The 17535-nt window shown below is 37.1% G+C and overlaps 1 protein-coding gene across 1 annotated transcript in view; it reads left to right on the forward strand.

Moving 5' to 3' along the window:
* Positions 1-15350, forward strand: part of ANXA4 (annexin A4) — a 50857-nt gene extending 35507 nt beyond the window's left edge. The window contains exons 9-13 of the mRNA XM_087823608.1: positions 5875-5968; positions 8304-8399; positions 8973-9031; positions 10008-10130; positions 14328-15350. Coding sequence (XP_087679734.1) covers positions 5875-5968; positions 8304-8399; positions 8973-9031; positions 10008-10130; positions 14328-14387 — 432 coding nt within the window. The 3' untranslated portion in view covers positions 14388-15350. The remainder of the gene's footprint in view (positions 1-5874; positions 5969-8303; positions 8400-8972; positions 9032-10007; positions 10131-14327) is intronic.
* The last annotated feature ends 2185 nt before the right edge of the window (positions 15351-17535 follow it).

Raw genomic sequence — 17535 nt, forward strand, 5'->3', positions numbered from 1 at the left:
TAGAACTGCGGCTGCTTTCTTCCCCTTTGCCAGTAAGAGAGTTCTTCATTGGTGGACCCCCTCTTATATTTCAGTGTATATTGACCTGACTGGGATATGTTATGGAAAAAAAAAAATCTTCACAGATGATCTTTAATAGCAGAAGTTTCTTTCAGAAATACCTGGAATTTGGGAGTGGCACGAGGCATCATTATATGAGCACCCCTAGATTCTAGACTTCTTGACATTGGGACCATGGTGTGGCCATCATGGAGTGAGTCTTCTGAATCACTTGGAGGTGAAGGGGCCTGCCTTTGTTTTGTTTACCTTGCATTTTCGCTTCCCCAAAGAGAGCTGTGATGGGACCTGTGTGAAACAGCTTGCACAGTGTGTACCCTGTTGGGCAAAATTAATACCAACCCAAAGAGGCAGTTCCTTCCTTGGTACCCAGCCCACTAGCAGCTGCCCTGGCACCAACCCCTGGTCTGTTTACTGTGGCCAGATAACACTAATAATAATAGCTAATAAAAAGTGGGTCTTTTACCAGGTACCAAATACTATTCTAGCTCTTGATATGACATATGTCATTGAATCCCTGTAGTAACCATATGAAGTAAGTATTGTTATCCCCATTTCGTGGGCAAGGAAATTGAGGCTCAGAGAAGTCAAGTTCTTTGCTCTAGTTCATACAGATAATAAATGGCAGAACTAGGATTTGAACTTAGGCAGTTTGGATCTAGACTCTGTACTCTTAACCCATATACAACCATAGAGAAGGACTGGTTCCATTCAGTGTGAGGTATAAGCCACTATGGATTCTGTAGGCAAGAACGTGTTGCTTTCACCAGAAGGGAGAAGGGCATGTCTGTCATAAGAGTTCTGAGGACTCAGGGAAGCCCATGCCACATAGGAGGCATAGGAAAGTGTCTTCAATCCAGAAGCTTTGAGGAAGGACAAGGTATTGGAAATAAAGGAACTCGAATGCTTATATGAATGTCAACTACCTCAACAAGAACATTTTTGGACATGCTGGAAAGAACCTCCATAGCTCAGGTGAATCCCAAATTAAGTGGAAGAGTTAGCAATTTATTCCTGAAACATTATATTCATTCTCAATTTTTTTGTGGGTTTCCCAGGCATTGTGTTACTTGTTTTATTTATTTTTTTAAATATATTTTATTGGGGTTTTTTGAGGTTTTTTAGAGAGAAAGGAAGGAAGGAGAGAGAGAAACATCAGTGAGGGACAGACAGTAATCCATTGCCTCCTGCACGCCCCCTACTGGGGATGGAGCCCTCAACTCAGGCATGTGCCCTGACCAGGAATCAAACTGATGACCTCTTAGTGCATGGGATGGTGCTCAACCAACTGAGCCACACCAGCCAGGGCCTATTACTTCTGTTTTAAAGATTAGGAAACTGATGCAGAGATTTCATTAACTAGTCCAAGATCACAAAGTTGGTAGAATTGGGTTCTTTGAATCCAGGTCTGTCGATGTTTTTAAAACCATGCAATTCAACAAACAAATATTTTTGGGCTCTTCAAGGAGCACAGTTCTCCTTGGAGGTGACCAGGTGGAAAAGTGCTGTTAAACAAGTTTGAGCTGGGGAAGTTGGACAGAGGGAGTAGAACTGAGAATAGGGTTTTTCTGGGTCTTCCACATCTTACCAAGAGGCAAGGAGTTTAAGAACAACTCCAGCCAAGGTTTCAGCTCTTCTAGGATAAGACAATAGAAAAACTTGTCAATCTTTGCTCTTTAACTTCAGCAGCAGCAAGGGGATGGTTGGCAGACACTGGTTATTATAGCTGGTTTTTGATGTAGGAAAGTAAATGAGTTTGAGATGAAAAGAATGACCAGGGCAGGTGGAATTTGGTAGTAATTACTTATAAAAGGTAGAAAATTTACAATGTAGCGAGGCTATTATAGAGCCAGTCCAATTTTATCTGTTCTTGGGATGAAACACACGGACAAAATGAAAATAATAGGTAGTGTTCAGAATTCCTACTTTAAAAAGAAATACATGATACGGTAAAACTAGATTAAAAATGCCCTTCAGGGCTTTTGTTAGAAGATGGCACAGATTTGATTTTCTTCTTCTGGGCCAAGGGGTGGGGGGGCACAACAGGAAACGTAAAAATAGGGAAAACTCTTCTTCAACACTGGAAACTATGGAAGAGGGCCATTAAAATGCCAGATGGGCAGCAAACCTGCGCCAAGGATGGAGGAGGGCCATCCTGCCCCAGAAAAGAGGCTAAGCTCCCTCCAGCTGGGACCAGGCACAGTGGCTTCATGCAAACAGGGAGAAACTCCTCAGAGGAGACTTGTTCTGTGTCTCAGCGGCCCTTAGTGGACTAGCTATAAGTGCTCCTGCTTGAAATTCATCCAAATGAAAAGTGAGGAGCTCCACGAAGAGTCCACTCACCTTGTTCTGGGATTGGGGGAGGGGGGTGGACAAGTCTAGATAAACTTCTCATCATTTAAGAATGAAAAAGCTTAAAAATCAACAGATTTTCCCCTCAAACACTATGTGGCCTATGAACAAGCGGAGGCATGGAGGGAAGCAAATAGGACCCCACTGTAAGAAAGAGACAGATTTCAGATTGCTTTGGACCCTAAAATAAATGAGAGAAAAAAATGGATTATAATTAAACAAGAACAACCAAAAAAAAGATGTCATAAGAAAATAACAGATGAAATGGAGCTGGGTGAAGGGCAGGCAAAGCTTTTTTTAAAAAAGGGAACTAGATGAGTTGAGGAGAAATGATCGTAGATAAAACAGGGAAAATCAGAATTTTAAAGTTCATTAGAAGCAGGAATGATCAAAAATAGATTTTGCTGAAAACGGAATCCTTGTGAAAAGCTATGCTGAAAAAAGTCTCCAGAATTCAGAAGGAAAGCAATCAGAGAAAAGGAGGAATATAGAGGAAAAACAATGGAGCTTAGAATCGTGACGAAAAGGGTGTGGAAAACTTTGTATTGGTATATACTTAAAAGTATAATAAAGGTAAAAGTAAATAAAGGAATGTGGTCCTGGTGTAAGAATCGAGAGAACCCAATGGAATGATTATAAAGTCTAGGAGCAGAACCAAGCCTATGTGAAAATAGACAGGTAGCAATTTAAATCAGTGAGGAAGACACAGAGGACTCGGTGGAGTTGGGACAGCTGGCTAACCACTTGAGAGGTAAAAAGGTTAGATCCTGACTTTCACCTCACATCATAATGAATTCTAAATAGATTGAAGTTTTACTGTAAATAAATGAAGTCAGAAATATACTGTAATAAATTGTTAAATATTTTTTAAAATCTGGAGCTGGAAAATTATTTTGTATACCTGACACAAAAGGCAGAAACCATAAAGGAAAATGACTGGTAGTTTGGCTGCATTAAAAAACAGCCCCCCCACACACACACAAATTGTTTTTCAGATAATACCACAAACAAAATTCAAGATCAAATGATAGAATGGGGAAAAGTTCCACCTTATGTATAATAAGCTTAATATATAAAGAGGTTTTATAAATAAACAATATAGTTAACTATGTTATTGATAAATCAAAACTACTATTTTGATACTATGAGTAAGAATGCTCTAGTTTAAAAAAAATGGACAATGGACTTTTTTATTGAATGTATTGGGGTGACATTGGTTAATAAAATCATATAGGTTTCAGGTATCGGGGCAATGGACTTTAACAGGCAACTCAAGAAAGAAAAAGTAGAAATGGTAAATACAAAAAAGAATGCCCAAGCTCACTAGTTATTTAAAAAATTAACACAAAAAATACAATTTCCACCTATTATTTAAAAGGTTACTCTCTTCAAGGTCATTTTATGGTATTTTACAAAACATTCATTCTATGACAGATTGTAAGTTGATTCTTTATCCATGTTTAGTCACTATTGCTGCTTAACAAACCACCTCAAATTTAGTGACATAAAACAACCACCATTTTTTTATGACCGTGGATTCTGTGGGTCAGGAATTCAATCAAGTCACTATGAAGCGGGCTGTCTTGGCTCTCTCATGTCTGAGGTCTAGTTGAGAAGCATTGAACAGCTGCAGGTGACGCAGGTGGCTGGGGGTTGGAGGCTTCACCACTCTTGTGTCTATGATCTGGGCTGTGATGACTCATCTGGGACTGTCAAAGGGATCTCCCGTATGTGGCCTCTCCGGGTAGCTTGGGCTTCCCTACGCCTGGTGCTGGATCTCAAGAGGGGGCATCTCAAAAGCCTGACCTTTGATGACCTACCCTCAGAAATCAGTGTCACTTCCACCATACTTTTGTTGACTGAAGCAGTCACAGCTTGCTGAGATTCAAATATGAAAAACACTGAATTAGATGAACCTTTCATGCCCTCCCAGCTTTAAAATTTCATGATTCTGTGAATTGACACTAAAGCAATGAGGGAATTAGAGAAAGAAGTGAAGAAACAGACGAGTAAATGGAGGTAAGCCCACTAGGTGATAAAATATGTCAATTAAGGGCATTTTGAGAAACGTAACAAGCCAGCTGCTGATTATAAGTGAACAATAGGGATTTAAAACATTTTAAAATAAAATACACATAACATAAAATTTGCTATCTTAACTATTTTCAAGTGTACAGTCAAGTAGTGTTAACTATGTGCACATTTGCAACCAATCTCCAGAACTTTTCATCTTGCAAAATGGAAACTGTATCCATTAAACCATTAAACAACTCCTCATTTCCCCCACTCCCTAGCCATTGGCAACCACTATTCTACTTTGTGTTTCTATACTAACTTTGACTATTCTAGACACTTCATGTAAGTGAAATCATACAATATTTGTATTTTTGTGACTGGCTTATTTCACTTAGCATAATGTCCTCAGTGTTCATCCATGTTGTAGTACATGTCAGAATTTCTTTTCTTTTTAAGGCTATATTATATTCCATTGTATGTATATACCATTTTGTTTATCTATTCATGTGTCGACCGACGTTTGGATTGCTGCCACCCTTTGGCTATTATAAATAATGCTGCCATGAACATTGGTGTACAGATATCTTCTTAAGATTTTGCTTTGATTTTTTTGGATATACCCAGAAATAGTATTGCTGGATCATACAGTAATTCTATTTTTAATTTTTTAAGGAATAGCCATGCTGTTTTCTAGAGAGGCTGTATCATTTTACATTCCCACCAACAATGCACAAGGATTCCAATTTCTCCACAACCTTGACAACACTTTTTCTTAAACAGCAGCCATCCTAATAGGTGTGAGGTGATATGAACGGCAGTGTTGACTTGTCAATAGTATAGTTAAAGGGACCAGAATCAATTTCTTATATCCCTAACTGGTTGGAATATAGGCAATTACTCATGGGTCTTGGTTCTACTGTGAGATCTTTGTAGCCCCAAGCAAATCACAGCTCATTCTAGAGCAGTAGTGTCCAATAGAACTTCCTGCAATGTGTGAAATGTTCTACGTCTGCACTGTCTATTATGGGTAGCCACTAGCTACATGTGGCCACTGAGCACTTGAAATGTGGCTAGGATGCTGAGGAGTTGAATTTTATTTTTTTATTTTAATTAATTAAAATTTAGATAGCCACATGTGGTTAGCGGCTACTGTATGGGACAGCCCAAATCTAGGACATGTTTTTTAGCTCTTAAGATAGAACCATGTAGTCTGTATGTGGGGAGCTGCTGGTGATCCCTCTGACTCTCAGGCAGTTTTATAGGGTCTCATTAGTTGCATACCTAAGGAAAAATCCTGAGTCATTACCACTCACCGCCAATGCGTCTTCCACTCCCATCATTGGCAAAGTAAAACTAAGCCAGCTCAGCTCTTTAAAGTTCTGGAAATATGTGGTTATGTTCTGGCACCTTCTCTGTGGTGTTTTAAACTTGTGCTTTGTTTGGCTTCAGGACCTGTATGAGGCTGGAGAGAAGAAGTGGGGGACAGATGAGGTGAAATTTCTAACTGTTCTCTGTTCCCGGAATCGAAATCATCTGTTGCATGGTAAGGCACTTGCTTCATCTTCTAGAGGCATTGCTTGAAAGATAGTGAAAACTATATGAACCATAATGAATTGATAACCTTTCCTCCTTTACTTGGTACAAAAACGTATTGTCCTGAACTGTCTGAGATGTCTTACCTTGGAAAGGTGTGAGTGCAATGATATGCATGAAGGCCAATTTCTGAAAGATTAGTTATGAATAATTAACAGATGTTTGGCATTCCTGTTTACAGGAAACTGACCTTCATAGTCAATCCTTTTTCTGAAGCAGCTCTATTTTTATTTATTTATATATTTTTGTTATCCTCACCAGATGGTATTTTTTCCATTGATTTTTTTTTTTTTTTTTTTTTTTTTTGAGGGTAGAAAGGAAAGAGAGAGAGAAACATCAATGTGAAAGAGACACATCGATTGGTTGCCTCCCACACTCATGGGGATCGAACCTGCACCCCAGGTAGTGCCCTTGACTGGGGATCGAAACTTGATACCTCCGGTGCACAGGCCGGTAATCTCAGCACTATTTAAATTGAGTTATACATAAGAGAAAATCTTCAGTACATCAGTACATCCAAGTTGTAAAACTAATAGAAGTGATCTCTTTAGGGGTTATGTTGCATCAGATGAATAGTGGATAATTTAAATTTTATTCCTAGATGGAATCTTTCTAATTTGCTTCTGATAAGGCTAGTCTGCATAATATGCTTTTAACTTCTTTGGCAAAAAGATACGAAACAATTGTAGAATATTTGTTGTCAGGTTTATTTTCTTCTTGTAAACAGCAATAAGGGTTTAATAAGAGATTTCATCTTTTTTATACGCTCTTTATGCCTTTGTGCTATATCATAATTTTATAAACCCATCATGCCCATATAATCACAATTTACAAAGCTTGTGGGAAATTTGAGAATGAGTTTTTTAAATTGAAAACAAAGGAATTGAAAATTACAACACGTTTGGAAGTTGCAGTTATTTCAGATGTCCCACAGTGACAAGAAATAGGTGGTTACTCCTGTTAATAAATGTAATGGGCTATCTACCATCAGATGCACCAGCCTTGTGACTCAACTCCCTATTCCTTTGCCTTGCCTGACCTGATTACTAACACAAATCTCCCCCTGGTGGTACCTTCCAAAAACTGCAGGTCCCCAGAAGTCGATTTCACGCAAATACATTTGTAACAAATTTTACTTCTAGGCACAAATCAATAGTTGGTCAGTTATAAAATAATCTGCATGTAAACCTCTGGAAGAAAATATTTTAAGTACTATTTGGATAAAGAAAACTTCATAAGTTTCTTACTAACCAACAATAATAGTGAGAGTTCATAATATTTAAGGTTTTGTTAATTCTCTATCTTCTAGGTGTAGTGCTAAGCATATTATAAGCATTGTTTGTTGCAATATCCCCATGGAGCAACCATCACTTCCCCCATTTTACAGTGGAAAAGACTGAGGTTTAGAAAAATGTGTCTATTAGATTTTGTTATTCTGAGCAATATACACTGACTCCAACTTAAGTTTAACAGGTTTCCCAGGTGATTCTTTTGTTCCCTGAAGGTAAAGATGACTCAGTGCTTTTGGCCATCCCCATGATCTATGTGCTCAATTTAAAAATCCCCAGGAAGATAAGACTGATTAAGCTTATGGTGTATGTGTAGGGGCAGAGGTGTCCTTGGATTGACAGCCCTGTGACAATCACATTGTTGGGGAGGCAGCAACCCAAAGAAGGTGATGCTAAGAAGATAAACAAAACAGATATCCACCCTAAGAAGGCAGCCAGAGAGAAAAATATGTTCATCACATTAAAAAATACTTGGCAGGGAAATCTGTAATACTTTCAACAATAAAGGTAAATTAAAAAAAAAAAAAACTTGGCAAAAAAAGTGGAAAACTGTACTTATGTTAAAGCCTATTAGATGCAATCAGCTGTTATTAAATGTGACTCAGTTTTGAAGAGGTTGACTTGCTCTAGTTTTGATGAGCCGAAAGGAAGATGACTATACAGGTGATTGCCAAGCCAAAATGACAAAAAGACACATTCAGCTTATTAAGGAAACAATGAGAAAAGGAAGCAGATCTCTCCAAGGGTTATCTCCATTTGATGTGTGAGAAAACAGGATCTGGGATAAAGGAAAGAACTCGCCTGATCCCCATCTCTCGTCAGGCTCATTCCACTTACCATATGCCTCCTGGCTTTTCCCTCGCAATGCTCGTTAGTTTCCTCTTGAAATATGCCAAATAGTGTGGTCTAGTTGAATGATGCTCATTCGCTCTATAAATTTTAGTTTCCTCTGTTCTTTTTTTATTATTTGTAATTCCGTTTTGCTATTATTTGTAGTGTTTGATGAATACAAAAGGATATCACAGAAGGATATTGAACAGAGTATTAAATCTGAAACATCTGGAAGCTTTGAAGATGCCCTGCTGGCCATAGGTAAGCTGGTAGGGGTTGGGAGTGGAGAAACAAATGTTTATAGACTTTTCTCCTTGTTATCGACACTCATGGGCTGTAGATTTTTTTTTCAGGGATAAAAAAAATTGTTTAAATCACTCATGATGTGATGCACAATTTTAAACAAGAAATATTATATACAACCTAATTGTTATTGTACCATGTGGCTTTATATATTTTATATCATTTGTGCCTTTATATTTCGAGATATGGGAAAGATAATCCTATACTAGCTACATCCTATATGTCTGTGAATGGTTAGAACAAATGACTTCATATGGTAGAGATGGAAATCATCTTTAAATTATATGCTGCCTTTTGATTTAATGGCCTTTATTAATTACTTCTCCAGGAACTTGACAATAAATTAAGAGTACTTCCCATCTGTGAAAGCGCTTTCAGCATAGCCTTTGTTCATAAAGCTTGGCTTGGCTACAATTTTTCTGACAAAGAGATGCTACTTCATAGTTTATAGAAACAGGGAACAGTTGTTAGGTTTTTCTCATAGATTTTATCTGTAATCTTTTCATTTCTTTTTCTTTTATCTCTTGACAGTAAAGTGCATGAGGAACAAATCTGCATATTTTGCTGAACGGCTTTATAAATCTATGAAGGTAAAAGGCTTCTTTTTAGCATCTGAATGGCTCTGACATGTCTTGTGTCCAAATGAGACAAAATCAGTCTAAATATGTTCAGTTCAATAGATCAGATACTTCACTGAGTACCAGCTACTAACAATACTAGGTAATATTTATTGAGTAGTTATAATGTGTGATCACTCTTCCTAATGCTTTATGCATGTAGATTAGTTTTATCCCCACAACAGCCTTATGGGGCATGTACTATTACCATCCCCCATTTTACAGATGAAAAAACTGAGGCACAGAGAGGATATGCAACTTGCCCAGGGTCCTCATGAAAGAAGTGATGGAGCAGGGATGCAAACACGGCAGTCTGGCTTCAGAGCTCAAGCTCCTAACCATGCACTGCACTCTGTGCCAGTGTCCTTGTTGGGAACTATGGGTGGTGTAGGAAAGATTAAAATGTACTCCTTGCTCTCAAGGAACTTCTAGCCTTGAGGGGAAGGCAAGTATGTGCAAAACACCAATAAGAACAAAATAGAATACAGACAGTAGTTGAGGATCCAAATATTACAGGAACACAGAGGATAGGGTATTTTTTCCAAACTTTTTTTAAAAAAAGTGTAGATCAGAAAAGAATATATAAAGAAGTTGTTATGTTTGAGCAGGACCTTAAAGGAAGTTTTGCATTGGAGGATTTTACATGATAAGACAGGGGAGGGAAGGGTGACATGGGGGGATCATTGCAAGAGAGGCTTGCAGGCTGGAGAACACTGGGTGTACCTGTAGAGTGGCAGAGAGTTAGTTCTCTTGTCAGAGCAGAGTAGTGGAAAGGTAAGTTGGTGGAAGCCTTGAGCACTATGTTGAGGAGTGCTGTTCCACACACCTTAAGGTTGTGGCATAAAGGACATCATCGGGAGAGTCACGCAGTCTTGCCTTGACAGACTAAAGAGCACTATCTGGAAACCACCTAGACTTTGATATGCTGGGATCTTGTTTTCTTCCCTAGGGTTTGGGCACCGATGATGACACTCTTATCAGAGTGATGGTTTCTCGGGCAGAGATTGATATGTTGGACATCCGGGCACACTTCAAGAGGCTCTATGGAAAGTCTCTGTACTCCTTCATCAAGGTAGGGAGCCTTGCCCTGGCCCAGGGGAAAGCTCTGATGAGAGGATAGGGTTCTCACGTAGGTATTTAGACACTTCTTATCCTCTCCTTGGCAGAGATCATTCCCTTTAAAGGTGGTACTCTAATTCAGATATTTCCAGTCTCTCCTTTCACACAGATGTTGAAATCTCTGCCGGGTTAGAAGCTGGAAACGTTTGCATTGTAAATATACTAATTATTTCATGTTGACCCCAGACACAGAAAGATTATATATACATATACATACATACACACCTATATATATATATAAAATATATCTTTATTGATTTCAGAGAGAGGAAGGGAAAGGGGGAGAGAGAGAGAAACATCAGTGATGAGAGAGTCATTGACCAGCTGCCTCCTGCACACTCCAGACTGGGGATCAAGCCCACAACCCCGGCATGTGCCCTGACCAGGAATCGAACTGCGATCTCCTGGATCCTAGGTCCATGCTCAACCCCTGAGCCACGCCCGGCCGGGCAAGATTATATTTTAATAAATACTTTTAAGAGCATAATTTCTCTGTCTACCTGCTTACAATGAAAGATAAGCCTCTGAATCAGTCATCCAGAATCCTATCCAGGGCCAGCTGAGGTCTGCTGAGAATATGGGAAAGCATGTTCGTTATCCTGGGTTGCTGTTCTTTCCCTGGCACCAGACTTATAGGCGAGCTAACATGACATGGGAGTGACGAGGAATGATCCACATTCCTAAAAACCTCTCATTACTTGGATTTTGCTTCTTGAGGAAAATTATGAGACCATGAATATGAAACCAAGACCCATTTCACTAGAAGCTGGTGTTACCTGCCCAAACTTCAAATCAGGATACAATCTGTGAATTAAATATTTTGAATCCTACCGAGAGCTTGTAGAGGTACAACTATTAGGTGATTTGAGCTGCAGAGTTTCATAGTAGTATTATTTATCCTACTTGTTTCTATTTCTGTACAGCCTATGGGGTAACTTTATTTTGCAGAGCTGAAATGTAGCTAGCTGTAAATAAAATACTTTAAAGATTCAGAGATGGCCATAAATGAAGTTATGGGGAAAGATATTTATAGCATACAATATAAGGTTAATATCCCTGTATTGAGAGCTTCTACAAATCACTAAGGAAAAAAAAGAGAGATCCCCAAAAACAAAACTGGGAAAGGATATTAAATATGCACTTGTGAAAGATGAAACGCCAATGGCCAATTTATAAAAAATATTTAATCTCACTAATGTTTAATGAGTTGAAAATAAAGACAGATCACTGTTCACCTAACACCTTCACAAAATTTAAAGAGTTCATAACCAGCATTGTGGAAGGGCGTGGGAAAAACTCACCAGCTCTTATGGAAGGACTATAAAACTGATCTAACCTTTCTGGAGGCAATTTGGCAATATCTGTTTGAAAAATGAATTCTACCTCTTACTTCGACATTATATGTTTAGGAATTTCTTTAGAGAAAATTAAATAAAAGTCCATTAATCCACAGAATGGGAGAAAATATTTGCAAATCATATCTAATAAATCAGGTTTATTATCCAGAATATGTAAAGAACTACAACTCAGTAACAAAAAGACAAACAACCCAATTTAAAAATGAGAAAGGATTTGAATAGACATTTCTCCAAGAAGTTATACAAATGACAAACACATGAAAAGATGGTCAACAACATTAATCATTAGGAAATGCAAATCAAAACCGCAATGAAATACCAGTTCATACTTGTTAGGATGACTGTATTTTTTTAAAAAAGGGGAAAATAATAAATGTTGGTGAGAATTTGGAGAAACTGGAACTTCATGCGTTGCTGGCGGGATTGTAGGACGGTGCAGCCACTGTGGGAGAGAGTTGGGCACTTTCTCAAAAAGTTAGGCATAGAATTACCATATGGCCCAGCAATTCCACTCCCAGGCATATACTCAAAAGAAATGAAAACGGGGACTCAAACAGATACTTGTACGCCAACGCAAGCATTATTCACAGCAGACAAAGGGTGGAAACAGCCTAAATGTCAACAGATGAATGGATAATCAAAATGTGACATATGCATACATCAAAAGAACAAAGTTTCTGAAACATGGATGAACCTTAAAAGCATGCTAAGTGAAATAAACCAGACACAAAAGGACACATACTGTATGATTTCACTTACATGATACGTATAGAATAGGTAAATTCATACAGACAGAAAGTAGATTAGAGGCTACCAGGGATTGAGGGATGGGGGAAAATGGGGAGTTACTGCTTCCTGGTGACAGAATTTCTGTTTGGGGTGATGAAAAGGTTTTGGAAATAGTAATGAGGGTTGCACAACATTGTGAATGTAAATAGTGCCCCTGAATTATGCACTTAAAATGGCTAAAATGGCAAGTTTTGTTATATATATTTTACCACATTTTTAAAAATCTATGACAGAATCTGAATAAAATTGTCTCATAAAATGTGAAAAAATACACTAAATATTATATTTTTATTGTTTCATTATTTATGTTATTTACATTATTTTATATTATTTATATTTGAATAAATAATATGGCATACTTTTATAATATATAATTTATTATATATTTTTATTTTTATTAACCAATGGGGGATGACTTCAATAAGTTATGAAAAATCCATACAATGTAGTACTATACAGACACTAAAATGATGGGATGCAAAAATACAGGGTGGGGTAAAAATAGGATTACAGTTGTGAGTATGAGAAATACAGAGTTTATTCTTGTGTTATTTATTAATTATTGTATTCTTTTCCATATGAACAACTGTGAACCTACTTTTGCCCCATCCTGTATTGACTGACCTGGGAAAACATCGCCATAAATAAATTTATATTACATGTTTGTATATATAAATATTTAATATATATGTGTATACACATACACAACACTGGAAAAGATTCAAAATAAGGAATACATTGCCCATTCAATAACAATTGTCAGAAAGATCATAATAGAAATATAAAATATATAAATAGAAAAATTGACAGAAATAAGGTAAAAATGTAAATTATAATAAAAATAAGTAAACTCTCAGGTAAGGTGAAAATATAAAATTGAACTCCATGCTATATATAAGGAACAGCTATAATACAGTGACATGCAAGAAGCTTATAAAAAGGCCAAGGAAAAGAACATTTGACAAATATAAAGAAGAAGGATTACACTCTAAGGAAAAAAAGGAACTTAAGGAGAAAAAGCATTAAATAGGAGAAAGTGGATCACTTTAAGTTGATAAAGGCAATGATTCACAACAAAGATTAAAGTCTCATGAAATTTTAGGTGCCAAATATATAAAGAAGAAATTTGAGGCACCAAAAGAAGACATTTGATGGAACTACTATGCAAAGAAGACTTTAACATATTCTTTGGCAGGCCATTGAGACAAAGTATAAACAAGAATATATTACATTTATTTTATCAGATGTAAATTAAACTTTGAACCCTATAAACACAGATTCCATCTTTTTTAGTGCCCATGAAGCACTAACGAAAATTGATCTGTTAATTAGACCATAAAAATTTCTATGTTGAAATTATAGCACCTTCTGGAAGGCTATTTTGGAACCCATATCAAAGGCTTAAGAAAATACATGATCATTAATCCAGTAATTCCCATTTTATGAACATTTATCCTGAGTAAATAAATCATCAAGAAAATACAAAAAAGTAACTGTAATATGCTTATTGCAGCAGTGTTTATAATAGTGCAAAATTGGAAACTATATATATATCCAATAGTGGGGGTGGGTGATCAAATAAGTTATTTTACCTATGTACAGTGGAATATTCTGTAATAATCAATGATGCTGCAGAAGAGTATTTAATGAATTAAAATAGGGAAATATTCAGGCTATATTAAGTAAAAAATCAGAATACAAAATACTAGAGCCCTGTTACATAGGAATCTATATGCATAGAAAAAAGTCTGGAAGGATATGCACAAACCAAAATGCTAAGAACAGTCATCTCTAGATGGATGATTTTTTATGTTCTTCTTTTATGTCTCTATTTTCTTCATTGAACAAGTATTACTTTTGTGATTAAAAAAAATAACAAGTGTTATTTTGAAAACTCTGAGAAAAATGCAGACAAGCTTTACAAAGTTAACCTAGGTGGCTTTGTGCTGTGTATTCCATTGTAAAACCCTTTTATCTGCTGCAACTTTGCTTCCCATCCTCAGGGTGACACATCTGGAGACTACAGGAAGGTCCTGCTTATTCTCTGTGGAGGAGATGATTAAAATGAAATCCTGGGAAGATAAGAGGATTCCCAAAACCTTGATATTTTTTAACTTCATTTTTCTACACTGCTATTAGCATTATCTCAGAATGCTTATTTCCAAATTAAAACGCCTACAGATGCCTCCTAGAATATAGACTGTGTTATTATTCATCTATAATTATAACTCATGATGCTTTAAAGCAGTACTTGCGTTTCAAAGCTTATAAAACCTAAAAGGAGATTTAAAATTAGAAATAATAATAATGTACTCCGTGTTTTTAACAGATCTCTTCTTCATTTGTGTTTCACAGAAATTGGAATATGTTAAATTATTTCATATTTTCTTTTTGGTGAAAATCTATTAAAGTGGAAGATTGGAAAACTGTTCTAAAATCATTTTTCTTACCTAATTCTATTTTTTAAGTGGCTAGTTATTTCTTGATTTAAAATTATGAGCTTCTAGTTAATGAGAATATCTGTCCAATTTGCTGTTTCACATAGTCATAGTTTGAAAGCATCCACAAATGTCCTTTGTTTAGGTTTTGTTGATAGCATTAGTTGATCTTTACTAGGTTTGATGTGAGATACTTCCTATCACATCTTCTGTTAAAATCACTTACTCTCTCCAAGTTGAAGTATACCAAAATCACCAAGTTGTCTGAATAAATTAAATTCTAACTGTGGTTATACAGATCATATGTCTGGTTACCAAACATAAATGCTGAACATTCCACAATATTATGGTTAATGTCTTAATCCAGCTTGAAGATGAATGTAATGCTCTGAATTTTACTTAATTTTTTTTGTGCTAAAAATAATTTTTTAAGTCATTTTGGATTTTGTTGATTTGTAATAGCTTACATTTGCACTTTGCCTTTCAACTCTAGAATTATTCTGAAGTGTATTTGAATTTAATACAAAAGTTCAGTTTGTATACATCATGGAAAAATAATTTTAATAAAACATGGTGTCTTTAAGATGAGGTATATTCTTTATCTGACTTTATCACTTTTGAGGTTTTTTTCATCCTGAACCCAGAAAGGTATTTTTGAAGGACTGTGTTACTCAGTTTATTAAGAACTGCATTAAGAAATAAACAACATATTTAGTCTTATGTGCACCTACTGCTGTAAAACTAATGCTCACATATACCAAGTGTTATTACTACTTAATGATATAAAATAATGTAATTTATTCTCTGAAAATGAGTGATGCTCTCCATTCTAAGTGGACCATTTACATTAAATAAGAACATATTGTCTTCTTTGTTCATTCTATGCTATTGTATTTTGACGGGTGAAATATCAGGATTTTTTTTTTCCAATTTGTTTCTACTTGCTTATTATAAGTGTTCAAACAATTGGTAAAAGCTATTTACATGAATATTTAGTAATTCTAGTTGATTATAGGAAATAGTACTGCTGATACCTACCTAGAACAGTATGGAATTTCCAAATAACTTTATTTGGTTTTAGAAGCATTACAATTTTTTTCTTTGGCAGTTTTATCTTTAAATTGTACATGACTTAGCCAAAATTTTAAAACAAATTGCATTTGTTGACTAGAAGTTTTCTAGAGGGCAGGATAAAGCAAGCCACCCTGGAGGATGTTTGTTATATTGAACAAGTATGATGTAATACTATAATTATGAAGCAACTTTATTTTTGTCTCCTACTGTTCATTTACATTTTTTATTGGGCCTATTTCTTCTCCTGTCTTTAGATGAAAATTCAGAAGATAGAGTCATAACTTTTTTGGTCATTCTTAGGTTATAAAAAGTCCTGTGCAGTCCCTTGAGGTCATAAAACAGTGTCGTTTTGGTAATTAACGTGCCCAGTCAAAATTCTAAACTTGATTTATAGTTGAGGCTTCTTCCTTCATTCAGCTCTGGCCTATTGCTGGCTTTTGGGAGGGATATGGTAGGCTCTTCTTTGTCCACCTAGGCTTCCTCCCATATTCCACCCCCCAGCCCCCAGCCTAGCCAGGGTTGAAGTGGAGTTGCCAGTGGAAATTACGTTCACAGGATCATGAAAAAAGCTTTTCATGGACGCATGCACAGGAGATGGTGTGGCAAGATTTATTTGGGTGGAAATAGAAGGCTGCCCCTCCAATGTTCGATCTCCGTCTGTCCCACCGTGGGAAAAGTGCAGTCTTGTTTTCATCAAAGCCAAAACAAAGGCCAGTGGCCAGAGTTTCTGTTTCATATTAAAACTTAGTTCTTAGTCCTTTCTCAAGGTCTGCTGTGGGCTGTAGTTGGCTGCTAGACCTACATGGTCGTGTGTTCCCCAGTGGGGGGGTGGGGGGGAGTCTCTTCTTTGTTCCCCTGGGGTTATATTATCTTGGGCTTGTGAAAGACCAGCTTTTTCAAAATAACCAGTCAACTTCCCAAACTGTCATGCTGCTTGCGCTGGGCCCACCTTCCAACCAATCTATTATTTCCCCAGGCTATTGTCAAGCACCTCCCCCTGCACCATTTTGACTTCTATTGGCTCGTGCTTTCCTTCACCTTCTTTGTTCTACCCCCTTCCCCAGTGTTCTGGGAGGAATAGATTGGTGGTTCCCTGGGGAGTGTGTGAAGCTGTCACTTCCTGGCGAAGCAAGTAGGCTCTTGCTCCCTAGTTGATTATACATAATAATGTCTGAGTCCCTTTGCTTCCTCCCTTTATTAATAACTAGCTAACTACCTACGCTAACATTACCTGACTGCTCTGGTGTTGATGGTCAGTGCTACGTGAGGTTGGCAGATATTTAAAGCTGATACTTGTGGGCCTTCTCTTGGGTTCTTTTATCAACCCCATCACCAGGAACTGTTCATCTTTGGTTCCCTTGGCAAGGCAAATGCAGTTCTTGTTTTTCAGCCTTTAGGAATTCCATGATAATTTCAGATTCTCTGTGCTGCAATGTGTTTGTCCTTCCACCCAATCCTCTTGCACAAGCTCTAAGATGATCCCATGCTGGATGTCTTATGGTGGCATACACTTGTTTCATGGTAAACATTTGCATATCCTTTGTGTTGACAAATTCTGGGCATGCAGACTAATCCTCTTGCAGCCATCATTCTCTGCTTCTCTCCTAGCGCCTCCCCCCAAACTGCCCCAGCCAGCTTCTCTCAGTTCAGATTTCTCAGGGTAAAACCCAGTCCACTGGGGCCCCCAAACTACATATAC

This window comes from Miniopterus natalensis, chromosome 13 (assembly GCF_054644295.1).
Source record: "Miniopterus natalensis isolate mMinNat1 chromosome 13, mMinNat1.hap1, whole genome shotgun sequence".
Lineage (NCBI taxonomy): Eukaryota > Metazoa > Chordata > Mammalia > Chiroptera > Miniopteridae > Miniopterus > Miniopterus natalensis.